This window comes from Schistocerca nitens, chromosome 2 (assembly GCF_023898315.1).
Source record: "Schistocerca nitens isolate TAMUIC-IGC-003100 chromosome 2, iqSchNite1.1, whole genome shotgun sequence".
Taxonomy (NCBI): domain Eukaryota; kingdom Metazoa; phylum Arthropoda; class Insecta; order Orthoptera; family Acrididae; genus Schistocerca; species Schistocerca nitens.
In genome coordinates this window covers 1,189,787,426-1,189,804,101 of record NC_064615.1, presented here as the reverse complement: position 1 = coordinate 1,189,804,101, position 16,676 = coordinate 1,189,787,426, and the positions used below count along the sequence as shown (strand labels likewise).

At 38.9% G+C, this 16,676-nt stretch overlaps 1 protein-coding gene across 2 annotated transcripts in view; it reads left to right on the top strand.

Moving 5' to 3' along the window:
• Positions 1-16,676, top strand: part of LOC126237527 (phospholipid-transporting ATPase ABCA3) — a 707,258-nt gene that overhangs the window by 280,785 nt on the left and 409,797 nt on the right. For both annotated transcript variants that reach the window (XM_049947708.1, XM_049947709.1), the window contains exon 14: positions 9,410-9,620. In XM_049947708.1, the coding sequence (XP_049803665.1) occupies positions 9,410-9,620 (211 nt within the window). The remainder of the gene's footprint in view (positions 1-9,409; positions 9,621-16,676) is intronic.

Genomic DNA, 16,676 nt, shown 5'->3' with positions numbered 1-16,676 from the left:
GCAAACATCTAGATGGTTCCTGTGAAAAAGGTACAGCTTATTTGTTGCCTCATCCTGCCCATTTCAAGGTTCTGCCCCACCCCAATGTTATCATCATTGATGGGGTTTTAAACACTTACCTACATCTACATCTGTACTCTGCAAGCCATCTTTCGGTGTGTGGCATATTTCCTTCCTTAGGTACCTTTTACTGTACAGACTTGGCATCATTCTGTAAGTTTCTCGATGCTGTTTACCACGAGAACATCAGATGGGCCGATGAGGCATCTCAGCTAATCTGTTTAGCCACTATACCGAGTCAGACTATCGACCTCTTGTTTCTATATGGTAACTTGTTATAGTGATACATAGATACAGATTCAAATCTTCCCCATCACACCATTGAGAGTACCACTGTTAAGTGAGCTATCAAGAGGACGCACCGTAGCACCATCCATGAGCCTTGAGACAATTTGTGACATGAGTACTGGAGAATCTGACACAGATTGAGATGGCAGGCATTAATGTCATGAAATTGTACTGGGAAAAGTAGCATCATTGGGTGCTTATGAAGTTCAGGTTACTTTTAGCATGATACAGTTTATCTAAATATATATTTCACTGAGCATAAAATTTTAAATTTATTTAACTTGTCCATGCTGTTATAATAACTAAAACTGTAACACTGAATTGTCAGACAGAATGTGTGAACAGCACTTACCCTCGGTATGTGAAACTCTTAATATTGTTGACAATGCCAACAATTTTGTCTTCTGATAGTTTTCGTTTTGACACAAAATTATGACGTATGCTGCTGTTCCATCACTTTCACTTAGTGTGCCTAAGTGGTTGACTTACCAAGCAAATTATCAAATACTAACAAAGAGATAGAGGGGCTGGCCAGTACTTACCTCAGCTCAGTACAGCCGATAGATAACACAAAACAGAACAGAAAATTTACATTCCTAGCTTTCGGAACTTTGTTCCTTCATCAGGGAGGAGAGAGGGGAAAAAATCATTTACAAGCAAATTATCAGTGTAACATGCAGAGCAGTCTCTTGTGGGCAGTACACAGTTGAAGTTGTGGGCAGTGCACGGTTGAAGTTGTGTCCATAAAAGGCAAAGACCTGAGTCCAGGCATCTTGAATTACTTAAGCTTACTTAACAACTGTGGCTACATTTATGTGCTAAGCTATTCATTAATGCCTATATACCTGACGTTCACCCATAACAGCCTTTTAACTTTGCTATCAATATACAGTTCCCTGTACAATGTACCAAACAAAACATCTATTGATGTATTCATTTTTTCTGTTTCATTGGCAGTAGAAAATTATTGTTTCCTATTATATCCAATATTTATGGAAACCTATTGTGTCTGTGACAGTTTGCTAAAGAGCCACAATTTTTGAAATACAGTGTTGGAAACAGCATTACTTATTGCACCTATTGTAAAATGATGATTGTTTCATCATTGAGTATTGACCTGTGCCACCATCTGTCTATGGTTACATGAAGTTATATTTCATGTAATTTGTTGTTGTTGTTGTGATCTTCAGTCCTGAGACTGATTTGATGTAGTTCTCCATGCTACCCTATCCTGTGCAAGTTTCTTCATCTCCCAGTACCTACTACAACCTACATCCTTCTGAATCTGCTTAGTGTATTCATCTCTTGGTCTCCCTCTATGATTTTTACCCACCACGCTGCCCTCCAATGCTACATTTGTGATCCCTTGATGCCTCAGAACATGTCCTACCAACCAGTCCCCTCTTCTCGTCAAGTTGTGCCACAAACTCCTCTTCTCTCCAATTCTATTCAATACCTTCTCATTAGTTATGTGATCTACCCATCTAATCTTCAGCATTCTTGTGTAGCACCACATTTTGAAAGCTTCTATTCTCTTCCTGTCCAAACTATTTATCATCCATGTTTCACTTCCATACATGGCTACACTTAATACAAATACTTTCAGAAAAGACTTCCTGACACTTAAATCTATACTCGATGTTAACAAATTTCTCTTCTTCATAAACGCTTTCCTTGCCATTGCCAGTCTACATTTAATATCCTCTCTACTTCGACCATCATTAGTTATTTTGTTCCCCAAATAGCAAAACTCATTTACTACTTTAAGTGTCTCATTTCCTAATCTAATTCCCTCAGCATCACCCGACTTAATTCGACTACATTCCATTATCCTCATTTTGCTTTTGTTGATGTTCATCTTATATCCTCCTTTCAAGACAATGTCCATTCCATTCAACTGCTCTTTCAAGTCCTTTGCTGTCTCTGACAGAATTACAATGTCATCGGCGAACCTCAAAGTTTTCATTTCTTCTCCATGGATTTTAATACCTACTCCAAATTTTTCTTTTGTTTCCTTTACGTCTTGCTCAATATACAGATTGAATAACATTGGAGAGAGGCTACAACCCTGTCTCACTCCCTTCCCAACCACTGCTTCCCTTTCATGTCCCTCGACCCTTATAACTGCCATCTGGTTTCTGTACAAATAGTAAATAGCCTTTCACTCCCTGTATTTTACCCCTGCCACCTTTAGAATTTGGAAGAGAGTATTCCAGTCAACATTGTCAAAAGCTTTCTCTAAGTCTACAAATGCTAGAAACGTAGGTTTGCCTTTCCTTAATCTTTCTTCTAAGATAAGTCGTAAGGTCAGTATTGCCTCACGTGTTCCAATATTTCTACGGAATGCAAACTGGTCTTCCCCGAGGTCCGCTACTACCAGTTTTTCCATTCGTCTGTAGAGAATTCGCGTTAGTATGTTGCAGCTGTGACTTATTAAACTAATAGTTCGGTAATTTTCACATCTGTCAACACCTGCTTTCTTTGGGATTGGAATTATTATATGCTTATTGAAGTCTGAGGGTATTTTGCCTGTCTCATACATCTTGCCCACCAGATGGTAGAGTTTTGCCAGGACTGGCTCTCCCAAGGCCGTCAGTAGTTCTAATCGAATGTTATCTACTCCTGGGGCCTTGTTTCGGCTCAGGTCTTTCAATGCTCTGTGAAACTCTTCACGCAGTATTGCATCTCCCATTTCATCTTCATCTACATTCTCTTCCATTTCTATAATATTGTCCTCAAGTACATCGCCCTTGTATAGACCCTCTATATACTCCTTCCATCTTTCTGTTTTCCCTTCTTTGGTTAGAACTGGGTTTCCATCTGAGCTCTTGATATTCATACAAGTGGTTCTCTTTTCTCCAAAGGTCTCTTTAATGTTTCTGTAGGCAGTATCTATCTTACCCCTAGTGAGTGAGATAAACATCTACATCCTTACATTTGTCCTCTAGCCATCCCTGCTTAGCCATTTTGCACTTCCTGTCGATCTCATTTTTGAGACATTTGTATTCCTTTTTCCCTGCTTCATTTACTGCATTTTTATATTTTCTCCTTTCATCAATTAAATTCAATATTTCTTCTGTTACCCAAGGATTTTTACTAGCCCTCGTCTTTTTACCTACTTGATCCTCTGCTGCCTTCACTACTTCATCCCTCAGAGCTACCCATTCTTCTTCTACTGTACTTCTTACCCCCACTGCTGTCAATTGTTCCCTTATGCTCTCCCTGAAACTCTGTACAACCTCTGGTTTAGTCAGCTTATCCAGGTCTCATCTCCTTAAATTCCCACCTTTTTGCAGTTTCTTCAATTTTAATTTGCAGTTCATAACCAATAGATTGTGGTCAGAGTCCACATCTGCCCCTGGAAATGTCTTACAATTTAAAACCTGGTTCCTAAATCTCTGTCTTACCATTATATAATCTATCTACCTTTTAGTATCTCCGGGATTCTTCCATGTATACAGTCTTCTTTTATGATTCTTGAACCAGGTGTTAGCTATGATTAAGTTATGCTCTGTGCAAAACTCTACCAGACGTCTTCCTCTTTCATTTCTTAGCCCCAATCCATATTCACCTACTATGTTTCCTTCTCTCCCTTTTCCTACTGACTAATTTCAGTCACCCATGACTATTAAATTTTTGTCTCCCTTCACTATCTGAATAATTTCTTTTATCTCATCATACATTTCATCAATTTCTTCATCATCTGCAGAGCTAGTTGGCATATAAACTTGTACTACTGTAGTAGGCGTGGGCTTCATGTCTATCTTGGCCACAATAATGTGTTCACTATGTTGTTTGTAGTAGCTTACCCGCACGCCTATTTTTTTATTCATTATTATACCTACTCCTGCATTACCTCTATTTGATTTTGTATTTATAACCCTGTATTCACCTGACCAAAAGTCTTGTTCCTCCTGCCACCGAACTTCACTAATTCCCACTATATCTAACTTTAACCTATCCATTTCCTTTTTTAAATTTTCTAACCTACCTGCTCGATAAAGGGATCTGACATTCCACGCTCTGATCCGTAGAATGCCAGTATTCTTTCTCCTGATAACAACGTCCTCCTGAGTAGTCCCCGCCCAGAGATCCGAATGGGGGACTATTTTATCTCAGGAATATTTTACCCAAGAGGACGCCATCATCATTTAACTATACAGTAAAGCTGCATGCCATCGGGAAAAATTACGGCCGTAGTTTCCCCTTGCTTTCAGCCGTTCGCAGTACCAGCACAGCAAGGCCGTTTTGGTTATTGTTACAAGGCCAGATTAGTCAATCATCCAGACTATTCCCATTGCAACTACTGAAAAGGCTGCTGCCCCTCTTCAGGAACCATACGTTTGTCTGGCCTCTCAACAGATACCCCTCCGTTGTGGTTGCACCTACGGTACGCCCATCTGTATCGCTGAGGCACGCAAGCCTCCCCACCAACGGCAAGGTCCATGGTTCATGGGGAGGGGGGGTAATTTATTGTAGCATTTTCTCACAGAATTACTTTATTTCAGTAACCTCAATAAGACTGTGTAGATCTCAGAGAAACAACATTTTTCAGTCATAGAGAAAGAAATACTATACATGACAGAGAAAGAAATACTATACATCTTACAGCTGATGGATCTCCATTTTATGCCACTGACATTTTATGTTATGTAGAGTATAGATGTGTGCCATATGACAAATGTTTCATGATTTTGTATAGCAAAACAGTTTTATTACAGCTGCCTCATTGTGCATCACAATCCCTAATCTGTTAAGCTGATGATACAGCTTTATGTCCTTTTGCATCACAACATTCCATATCCTGATAAGATTATGCGAGAACCCCTTGATTCTGCATTAAATTGGTATGCAGCCAATAAATTTGTTTATAATCCACCCAAACTCAAAAGCTTGTGGTAGGATTGTCCAAGGAAATAGAAAATAAATGTGTCAAACTCTTAAAAATACACATTAATGCCAAAAAACTCAGTTGGGAAGAGGATATCAAACAAGTGAAAACTGAGATATATGGTCAGTAATAATTATCTCTGACATATAAGGGGCAGTCAAATGTAAATCAAACACACACTACAATTGGACGATGGAATGCTTCCATTCAAAAGTAATCATCATATGTGTTGGCCCCTGATGGTCTGACTGAAACCAATGTCCATGCATGTCTTTCTTCACATCACCAATGATGTGAAAATTATACAGTGAACGATCTGTGCTGTAGTGTTTCCTAACCAAATCGCAGAATTGTAGTCTGTATCTGATTGGCAATGTGGGGCAAGTGTTATTGTGCAACAGTGTGATTTCATCCAACAGCTTCCCTGCTAGTTTCGGCTTCATGGTGCATCGCAGTTTCTGCAAAGTGTCTTCATAGCGATGCGCATTGATTGTGGTTCCATGATCGAGGAACTTGACGAGCAAAATGGCACGGTAATGCCCACCCCTACACTGCCAGTCAGATGAACGCCATGCTTCACCTAAGACTAGTATCACTTAATAACCTCAATTCCTCTTCTTTCCTTGTTGTTTTCTATTTTTTGATTATCCTTCATTTTCTCCCCATGTTATCTTTTTCTTTCTTCTGTCCATGTTGTTCCCGATTTCTGATTTCTTCTGCAATGAAAGCCTTCTACATTTAACATTTTATTCTTAAAAATGTTTCTGTTCGGTATTTCCAATTCTTTGATGTTTCAGTCTAGATCTTTCTGTATTTCTGTTATCCATGCTATTGTTAATTTCTTCTTCCTGAAGTAGACAAATATTTGTTCCACGAACCTGTTCTCATTCATTCAGAAGAAGTGTCCTAAAAAGATTAATCTTCTTTTAGCCATTACTGCTGATATTTTCTCTATATTTTTGTAGCCCTCCTTATTACTTGTCATTTTCGGTCATCTGTAATTTGCATTGCACCCAGTATTTTTCCAGCTATCCATTTTTAAGTACCTCTATTCTGTCCAGCTTATAGTCCATTGTTAAGCATTCACTTCTGTATAAACATTCTTGTCATACCAGTATGCTTCAGCCGGCCGGAGTGGCCGTGTGGTTCTAGGCGCTACAGTCTGGAAACAAGCGACCGCTACGTTCGCAGGTTCGAATCCTGCCTCGGGCATGGATGTGTGTGATGTCCTTAGGTTAGTTAGGTTTAATTAGTTCTGAGTTCTAGGCGACTGATGACCTCCGAAGTTAAGTCGCATAGTGCTCAGATCCATTTGAACCATATAGTGTTTTAGTTTTGATTTGCTAGATATGCATTTCTTGTTGTAAATATTCTTTGTCAAACATTATGCTCTCTCGATTTTGTTAACTCTTACATTTACTGCAAATTTTTCTACTTCATTTTGTTGTATAGTTTCTCCAAGATGTTTGAATTCCGTTATTCGCTCTATTTTATGTATTTGTGTTTCTGTGAATTTTGGAGCATGTTTTTATGTTTGTTTTAAATCTGGTTTTTTTCGACTGAAATTTTGAGACCAGATCTATTTGCTGTTTCTTCCAGAATATTTTTGTGAATAACTGCATTTGTCAGATTTTCTGAAAATATTGCAAAATTATCTGCAAAAGCCAGACAGTTTACCTTAACTCCATTTGTTTTCTTTAGCTCCAAATTCCATGGGGCTATAGCTTCCGTCATACATTGGATGTATATTAATGTACCAGTACCACTTATAATAATCGTGAAAGCTAAATATGCTGGGTATGCCTACCAACAAAGTGCTGACCCCAGACAAAAACTTCGAAATTGCCTGACATCTGGGTCAAATCGTATTATTTTCCTGGGCACACACATTCTGTAGAAACATTTTTACCCTGAACTGCAAAACAGTTACCAAAAACTACTTTAAGCAACATCAAATTTTACCAGTTTGTCAGCGGAGGACCCCAACTCTCCTTTTGTTGAGTGATATTCCATTCCCCCAACACCCCCCTCTCCTCCCCCACCCCCTCCCCCTTTAGCCCCTGCCTTGACCGACTTCTATAATTGCCCTTGATGATAAAGCATCCCTTTCTCAAATACCATTTTTTGTTTTAAATGGCTGTGATACTTCTCACATAAATTTAACTTTAGATATTGCCTTTCTTAGAATATCATGAATTATGTTTGCTAATTTTGCTTTAACATCAAATTATCTAATGATTTTACCTAATGTTTCTTGTCTATTGAACAAAATGTGTCTTTTTAATTACTGAATGGTACTTTTATAGATTTGCTGTGTAACATTCTTTGGCAAATTATTGATTTTATGTCAAAACTCTGTTGAGTACAGGATCTTCCCTTTAAGTTTCTACAACTGATAATTTTTGATAATTTTTGTATGCCATTGGCAGAAGTGATACTACTAGTTAATTGTTGATGTTTTGTTTGTCTCCCTTTTTATGTAGTGGATGGATTAACGCTACTTATCACTCATCTAGAAGCTTTTTGGTTTTCTAGATGTTATTATTATTATTATTATTATTATTATTATTCAGAGGGGCCCAGAAAAATGTATACACTGTTTGATAGCCAATAGTAATGGAACAAAATGACATACTATTACAATTCCTGCACGGGTTGGGGGTGGGAGTTTATTTTATGTGTTCAAAGTGACCCCCATTAGCAGCCAAACAACGCCGATGCCACTGAACTGTTGAACGAACTGCATCTACCAATGTTGCCAGGGTGACAGTCACACAGGATGCCTCAATGGTTTCTTTGTAGCTCATACATTATAGCTGGCTTCTGTTGATAAACTTCATTTTTCAGGGTCCCCCATAGGTAGAAGTCAAGAGGTGTAAGGTTTGGGGATCGTGATGGGTACTCAACTGCTCCTCTTCGATCTACCCATCATCCAGGCAGATTTTCATTCAAGTAGTGAGGTGGAGCGCCGTATTGTTGTAGGTAAAATCTTTTATTTCCAAACATCTCTCAGATGGCAGGTAAAATCGATGTTTGCAACATATGAAGATACACCTCCCCAGTTACAGTAACTTAAAAGAAGAATGGGCCAATCAAACTTTGTGATGACAGACCACACCACACATTAACATCTGATAGATTAACATGTCTGTTCACATGAAAGTGAGGATTTTCAGAAGCTCATTACATGCAGTTCTAATCATTTACAGTACTATTGAGTTTGAATTGTGCCTCGTCAGACTGGGTAGCCATCCCTGCAACCATTCAGCTTCACGGAGCATGCTTTCAATCCACTTGCAGTATTTCCATCCTTCTGTCCGGATTCTCCTCATTCGTAGTGTACCGAGATCTTGGAATGTGACACTTTCCACTTTGCAGCCTTCAGAATTCATCATATGCTTGATCAGCATACCTCATTTTCGCCTGCACCCTGTTTCACAGTTTTTTGAGGTGACCTAGTAAAGTGTTGCAACATAGCAGCACTGGAAGCTGGACTCAGTGATGTTTTTGGTCAGACAGAGCTTTCGTTATGCTCATCCTGAACAGTAGTCAGCTACAAATTTATCCCAAATAAGATAAATTGTTGTACATGTTGGTAGATGAGTTCCATACATGTTACGCCATTGTGTTGTACCTTCCAGAACTACTTCGACATGACCTTGCATTTCTCAGACGACAATCTTACTTCATTCGTTGCTGCACTGTCACCTGCTGGAAAATGCATGCCAGGATCTGTTGAGACTGGACTCTACTACCATGCAAAATTGAAATGATATGTCATTTTGTTCCAAAGGTATTAACTACCATTTTTCTGGATTCCTCTGTATTACTGTTCTTTTTGTTGTGGCAGTTGTACAAAATTGTGCAGATTGTGAAAGCAGTTGAGCTGTAATATTACATGCTGCTTTGTTGTGACTGTGTAGCAAAACTAACAATTGCTGCATCACCAAAACTTACCTTTTTGTCAAAACTGTTGCACAGACATCCTGCATGAAAGCTCCACTGACTTTCTTAAGGCTGACCACAATTCCTAATGAAACTGTAGCATTTTACGTGTGTGTCCATTCAGAAGTCATTGCAATTATTTTCTCTAAAAAGTTCATAAATAGGAAATATTCAGTAAAAGATGGTGTTCTTGTTACCTTTCTAAAAGTCCAGTTTTTGATGCAGGTAGTGCTATTTGATGAACCTACTGCTGGAATGGATCCAACAGCAAGAAGATCACTGTGGGATGTACTCAAGGAAGAGAAAAAGCATCGCACAATTCTTATGACGACCCATCACATGGATGAAGCTGATATTATTGGGGACCGGGTTGCTATCATGGCAGGTGGACATTTGTGCTGTTGTGGTTCACCTTTCTTCTTGAAAAAGAGATATGGTAAATAAGTTTTATCTGTTACATGCCTGCAAGTTGTACACTAAATCAGTAATCTGAGGAAAATATTTAAATATGTTAAGCCTAGCACCTAAGAGTCAAACATTTTTTTTAAAAAAAAAAGAGGATTCAATAAGAAAAGGAGTTTGTGCTTTTGCGTGTGTGTGTGTGTGTGTGTGTGTGTGTGTGTGTGTGTGAGAGAGAGAGAGAGAGAGAGAGAGAGAGAGAGAGAGAGAGAGAGAGAGATTGGGGGGGGGGGGGGTGAGGGATGGGAGGGGAATGTAGAGAAGAGTCAGCAGACTGTGTGTTGCAGATAGTCACAACTCTTTGCCTATTGGGCTTTGGCTTCAATATATCTTCCAGTAATAATACAGCAGCCGAATATGTCATCACTCAGTATTTAGCCAGGCCAGACATTGAGGAATTCCTTTTACTGTTCTGAATAAATTTCACTCTAGCAATAGAAATAAACTTCTTGAGTTAAGAAACGCTGCATGATGTAGGTGAACACTAATTCACTAACAGTTCAGAGAATGACTATGCTAAACTGAACTAAAATCTTATATAGTTCAAAATTCTAGTGATTTTTATTATCTTGTGGCACAAAAACCTCACTTGTTATTAATGAAAGTAGTCAGTTTCCAAAAATATAATTGGATAGATAAAAAAAATCTACTCACTGAGCAGCAGCAAGAGCAAACATGTGCAAAAGTTAAGGGAATGTGCAAGCTTTCAGAGCAAATGGCTCCATGTTCTTACAGAACGGTTGAAGACGAAGGATGAGGGAAAAAGACAGGCGAGGTTTAAGAAATGAGGAGAATCATAGAAAAGTCACCCAGAACCTGGTCAGTGGTTCCCATTCCATCTGGTAAGTCTCGTCTGAGCCAGAGTTCTGGACGACTTTTCCATAGCTCTTCCCATTTCCTGAACCTTCCCGGTCCTTTTCTTCATCCATCTTCCTTCCCCTTCAATCCTTCTGCTACAAGAAGGAGCCACTGGCTTTGAAAGTTCACACATTTCCTTAACTTTTGTACGTTTCCTACTGCTGCTGCTTGGCGAATAGATTTTTTTATCTACCCAGTTATATTACTTATTATTAGGAGGAATTCTGGGTGTAATTTGACAGTGACCTAAAACCACACTCCGTGGCTTGTACGCAGTCACTTCTGTAACACCTGGGAGCCTACAAAACATGTGTAGCACCACAATAAGGACTATTCTTGTACTGCAACTAAATGTCAGTGTATCGTATCGAGCCACACTCACTGTGACATAGTAAGTGCTAGTCCTTAAGATGTGTTTGTCTCATCCAATTTTTGTACTGTCACAGGGTGATAGTACTATTTATATCACAGTTCATATGGAGTGTTCTCCCTACTCCAGAATGTGGAAAGACTGTCTTCTTTCATGGCTGTGTGCATGCTATAATCGATGTAATCATTTTATATCTCATATAAGCATTTTGTATCCCGTATAAGCATTTTATAAATAGCTAAAAATCTACCACATTTACATCTGTACCCTACAAAACATTATGAAGTGCATGGCAGAAGGTACTTAACCATCACATCACCTCACAGGGCTTCTTACCATTCTATTCGCCTATGGAGTGCTGGAAGAATGTTTGCTTAAATGCCTCTGAGTGTGCTGTAATTAGTCTGATCTTGTTTTTGTGAGCTCTGTAGCAGTCTCAGCTGGAGTGAATAGTGGGTATGCAGAATAGGTGTGGGGTGGCAGGGGAGGGGAGGGATAGCAGGATAAGGCTGAAAGAAGATGCTGTTGTATGCCTGTAGGGATATAGGGACTAGCTGATGGGTAATTCACCACAGATTGGTCTCAGCACCCGGAGATGACAGCAGTGACCATACATCTGTGTGTGTGTGTGTGTGTGTGTGTGTGTGTGTGTGTGTGTGTGTGTGTGTGTGTGTGTGTGTGTGTGTTTATCTGTTTCTGAAGAAGAACTCTGTGTAATACTGTAGTTTACTTCTAAATGTGCCTGTTTGCCTCTCTGTGCTCCTTGTGTGTCGTGAGCAGCAGCCTACTCTGTTTCATATTGTTGTTATTCCATGTGAGATTTCTGTTTTTTGGTTTTATATTGTCTGCACCAGCCAGGTCATTAATATACAACATAAACAGTAAGGGCACAAAACACTTACTGTGCACACTTATGAGGTATATGCACCAATGGCTCTCTGTCCGAGGTAATGTACTGCATCCTCCCTACCGGCTGTTCAACTGTTGGTGAGGTTTCTGAGCCAAATTCTTTTCTAAAACAAAGAAGTAGTTCATCTACATAATTACCTCGATCTGTGGCTTTTGGAATATCGTGTGACAAAAAAGTGAGTCGATTTCTGCACAGCCGATGTTTCCAGCCTAAATACTTGTCAGCATTGAGAATGTCACTCTGTTCGAGGTATCTCATTATGTTGCAGCTCAGAATATGATCCGAGATTCTGCAACAAATGTACATGAAAGATATTTGGCGGCAGGTTTTTGGATCACTTGTTGTAGATGCTTGTAACCCGTGCTTTCTTCCAGCTACTTGGCAGTTTTTTGTTTGAGGGATCTGTGCTATATTACGATTGAAAGAGAGACTAAATCAGCCACAAATTCAAAATAGAATTTGGTAGATATTCTGTCAGGCCATAGAGCTTTGTCATTTTTAGCTATTTCTCAGCATCACTGACAATAATGTCTATGTCACATTTGCAGTGGTCCAAGAACTGGACCCAGGCATTACTCCTGGATTTCGGCTATATTTGCTTTATGGTCATTAGGCCTGGTCTGGTGGATATTTCTCTGCCTAGTGTTTTGTCTTCCAATGCTGGAGACACCATCAGAGGAAATAACAACTCACAATGCCATTACAATCTCAAACAAACTCAGCAACCTGAACTGTTTCTCTTATGATGCCTCCAGCATCAGAAAAAAAACATTAGGCAGAGAAAGATGCCTTGGACGACAGCCTAATGCTTGTAAAACAAAGTTCACCAAAAATGTGGATACCAGCTGTGAAAGCCTGCACTGTCAGTACTTCTGGATTTCTCTTTGCAAAGAAATGGGTTGTAGCATTCTTACTTTTGCTTTGCTACCCCCAGTTTCAATTCCTGTGTCATGAATGAGTGCCTGGACATCATATTTCATGCCACTGACAGCCTTTATGTGTCACTAGAATTTCTTTGTATTTTGTGAGTGTTGATAAGATTCTGGTATGAAATTCATTGAAGACTTTGTGCATTGTGAAATGTGTTTCATGTATAGATTCCTTATATCCAGCCTTATATTTTGTTTTATACCTATTGTGCACCAGAAATTTCTCAAAAGAGATTATATATTACGGACAATCCCTTCCCTCACGAACAGTTCATTCAGTGTATTTCCGTCTAATGCATGGTCAGCTATTCTTTTAAATGCCAGCCACAGTTCTTCTACACAGACCAGCGCAGAGCTGAAAGTTTTAAGTTCCTCACTGAGTTATGACACTACTACCTCTGCATCTACATTGCTGAACATGTAAATTTTACATTTAATTAATTTAAGAAGATCTTCTTTAGTTGTACCAGTTATTTATTCCAACAACAATAGCTTGTGGGTTTTTAAAATCCCATTTTCAGGTGTAGGGAACAGTAACATACAAAGGAGAGGAGGGAAGAATTATAGTGTAGTGTATCTCTAAAATCCAGAAGAACAGACTACTGAAACAAGATGACTCACTTATTGTATTTGGTAATGCACAATGTGGATGCACCAGATGGTGCAAGGGCTCCAAATCACTGCATCTAACATGGAACTAGGAAAAGGACAGAGCGTAATAATCAAACTGACCTAAAAATCTAACATCCAGGTGAGTAGGATGAACAAATCAGAAACCGAGAAAAAAACTATACTCACAGTGTCCACCGTCGGGCAGCCACACGGTATGAATTCCAACCAAGACAAAGTGGAGGGTCATGCCGGAGGTCTGGAGGCACGGTCCAGCACAGGTGCCAATGGAGTAGAGGCAAGTAAATATGATGTCGTTATTAGCGAAGATTGCAAAATCTGGACTGACTGGCCCGGGTGCTTACAATACTTCATTTAAAAACATGATAAATATAAATGAGCTGTGATATGATGTGAGGCTAAATAACTCCCAAACATGCAACAGCATCTTATGTTTTAGGCAACAAGACAAAGGTACATAGGCTAGATGAATAAACAAGGGGTAGAAACAGTAAACACAATGGTATAAATTAACGGTAACATAGATCATGCAAAGTAATTTGTCATATGTATGATACATTATGAGCTCAAGTGATGTAAAATAAAATATATAAAATCCATCACAAATCTAAAATGTGAGTGTAGTAATATAAGCAGTGAAATAAGAATCAATCTGAATTACCAGTCTGAGAACCCTGCATTATACAAAGCAATAATGATATGGAAAGGCGCCTGACAGGTGAAATAAGTAAACTAATGGGAGAAAAATAAGCTTGAACCTCACAGACTTGTGTACATGTGTGTCATAATAGACAACTAGGCAATGGTACATAGGCCAAATGAGTGAACAGAGAATTAGACAGCAAAAGCTGTGATAAAAAAGTAGTGATAATATAAACTATAACAAGTGAATCTAGGGCATAAAATGAAATATGTAAAAATATAAATGCCCATCATAAAACTCAATAATGTAATTATGCACCATATATTGCAAAATACCATACACAGGAATTATTTCTGAAAAAGTTGGCAAATGGTTACAAAAGTCCATTATAATTCCTGTGTTTTATGGAAAAAACCAAGTGGGCCTACAGTTTGGACAACATGAAACCTGTGACCGCAAACCAGATGTACTGACAGGTGTTCTTCAGATTAACTGTAATGATTGCCAATGCCTTTTTGTTGGACAAATAGGATGTACTTTTGCAATTCAGTTCGAAGAACTCCAGAAATTAGGTAATTCAAGATCTGTGTTACCAAGTCACAGTTTATTAGCCCTTGACCCTAGGCTTCAATAGTTCTAAAAATATCTTCTTCAGAAGGTGTGGGTCCTAAAAATGTACATAACCAGTTACAAAAATTATTTTTACGAATGTAACAAAATATTAAAAGGAAAACATTTGTGAGGTTCAGCATGCAGAAGATAGAGATCTATTTGCAAAAGATCATAGTTACAAATGCATGGCGAAAGCAGATCACATAAAAGCTAAACAATGACACTAAAGAGATAAAGGAAACAGAAAAAACTTTTGTTTACCACTATGGAAGCTTAAGCAAAAAGGAAAATGGGAAAGCAGTGGGCACTATATATATGCGCGTAAGCACAGCATCTTGCTGGTGTTAAGTAGCATAATTTTACATTAAAGCAATATGACAATCTCGTATAGAAGGTCACTAATAAATGCAATAATTTTAGAGGTGGTAAGATAGATACTGCCTGCAGGAAAATTAAAGAGACCTTTGGAGAAAAGAGAACCACTTGTATGAATATCAAGAGCTCAGATGGAAACCCAGTTCTAACCAAAGAAGGGAAAGCAGAAAAGTGGTAGGAGTAAATAGAGGGTCTATACAAGGGCGATGTTCTTGAGGACAGTATTATGGAAATGGAAGAGGATGTAGATGAAGATGAAATGGGAGATATAATACTGCGTGAAGACTTTGACAGAGCACTGACAGACCTAAGTCGAAACAAGGCCCTGGGAACAGACAACATTCCATTAGAACTACTGATAGCCTTGGGAGAGCCAACCATGACAAAACTCTACCATCTGGTGAGCAAGATGTATGAGACAGGCGAAATACCCTCAGACTTCAAGAAGAATATAATAATTCCAATCCCAAACAAAGCAGGTGTTGACAGATATGAAAATTAGCAAACTATCAGTTTAATAAATCATGGCTGCAAAATACTAACACGAATTCTTTACAGGCGAATGGAAAAACTGGTAGAAGCCAACCTCGGGATTCTGTAGAAATGTTGGAACACGTGAGGCAATACAGACCCTATGGCTTATCTTAGAAAATACATTAAGGAAAGGCAAACCTAAGTTTCTATCATTTGTAGACTTAGAGAAAGCTTTTGACAATGTTGACTGGAATATTCTCTTTCAAATTCTGAAGGTGGCAAGGGTAACATACAGGGAGCGAAAGGCTATTTACAATTTGTACAGAAACCAGATGGCAGTTATAAGAGTTGAGGGGCGTGAAAGGGAAGCAGTGGTTGGGAAGGGAGTGAGACACGGTTGTAGCCCCTCCCCAATGTTATTCAATCTGTATATTGAGCAAGGAGTAAAGGAAACAAAAGAAAAATTTGGAGTAGGAATTAAAATCCATGGAGAAGAAATGACATTGTAATTCTATCAGAGAGAGCAAAGGACTTGGAACAGCAGTTGAATGGAATGGACAGTGTCTTGAAAGGAGGATATAAGATGAACATAAACAAAAGCAAAACGAGAATAATGGAATGTAGTCGAATTAAGTCGGGAGATGCTGAGGGAATTAAATTAGGAAATGGGACACTTAAAGTAGAAAAGGAGTTTTGCTATTTGGGGAGCAAAATACTGATGATGGTCAAAGCAAAGAGGATATAAAATGTAGACTAGCAATGGCAAGGAAATCGTTTCTGAAGAAGAGAAATTTGTTAACATCTAGTATATATTTAAGCATCAAGAAGTCCTTTCTGAAAGTATTTGTATGGAGTGTAGCCATGTATGGAAGTGAAACGTGGACGATAAATAGTTTGGACAAGAAGAGAATAGAAGCTTTCGAAATGTGGTGCTACACAAGAATGCTGAAGATTAGATGGGTAGACCACATAACTAATGAGGAAGTATTGAATAGAATAGGGAAGAAGAGGAGTTTGTGGCACAACTTGATGAGAAGAAGGGACCGGTTGGTAGGACATGTTCTGAGGCATCAAGGGATCACAAATTTAGCATTGGAGGGCAGCGTGAAGGGTAAAAATCGTAGAGGGAGACCAAGAGATGAATACACTGAACAGATTCAGAAGGATGTAGGTTGCAGTAGGTACGGGGAGATGAAGAAACTTGCACAGGATAGAGTAGCATGGAGAGCTGC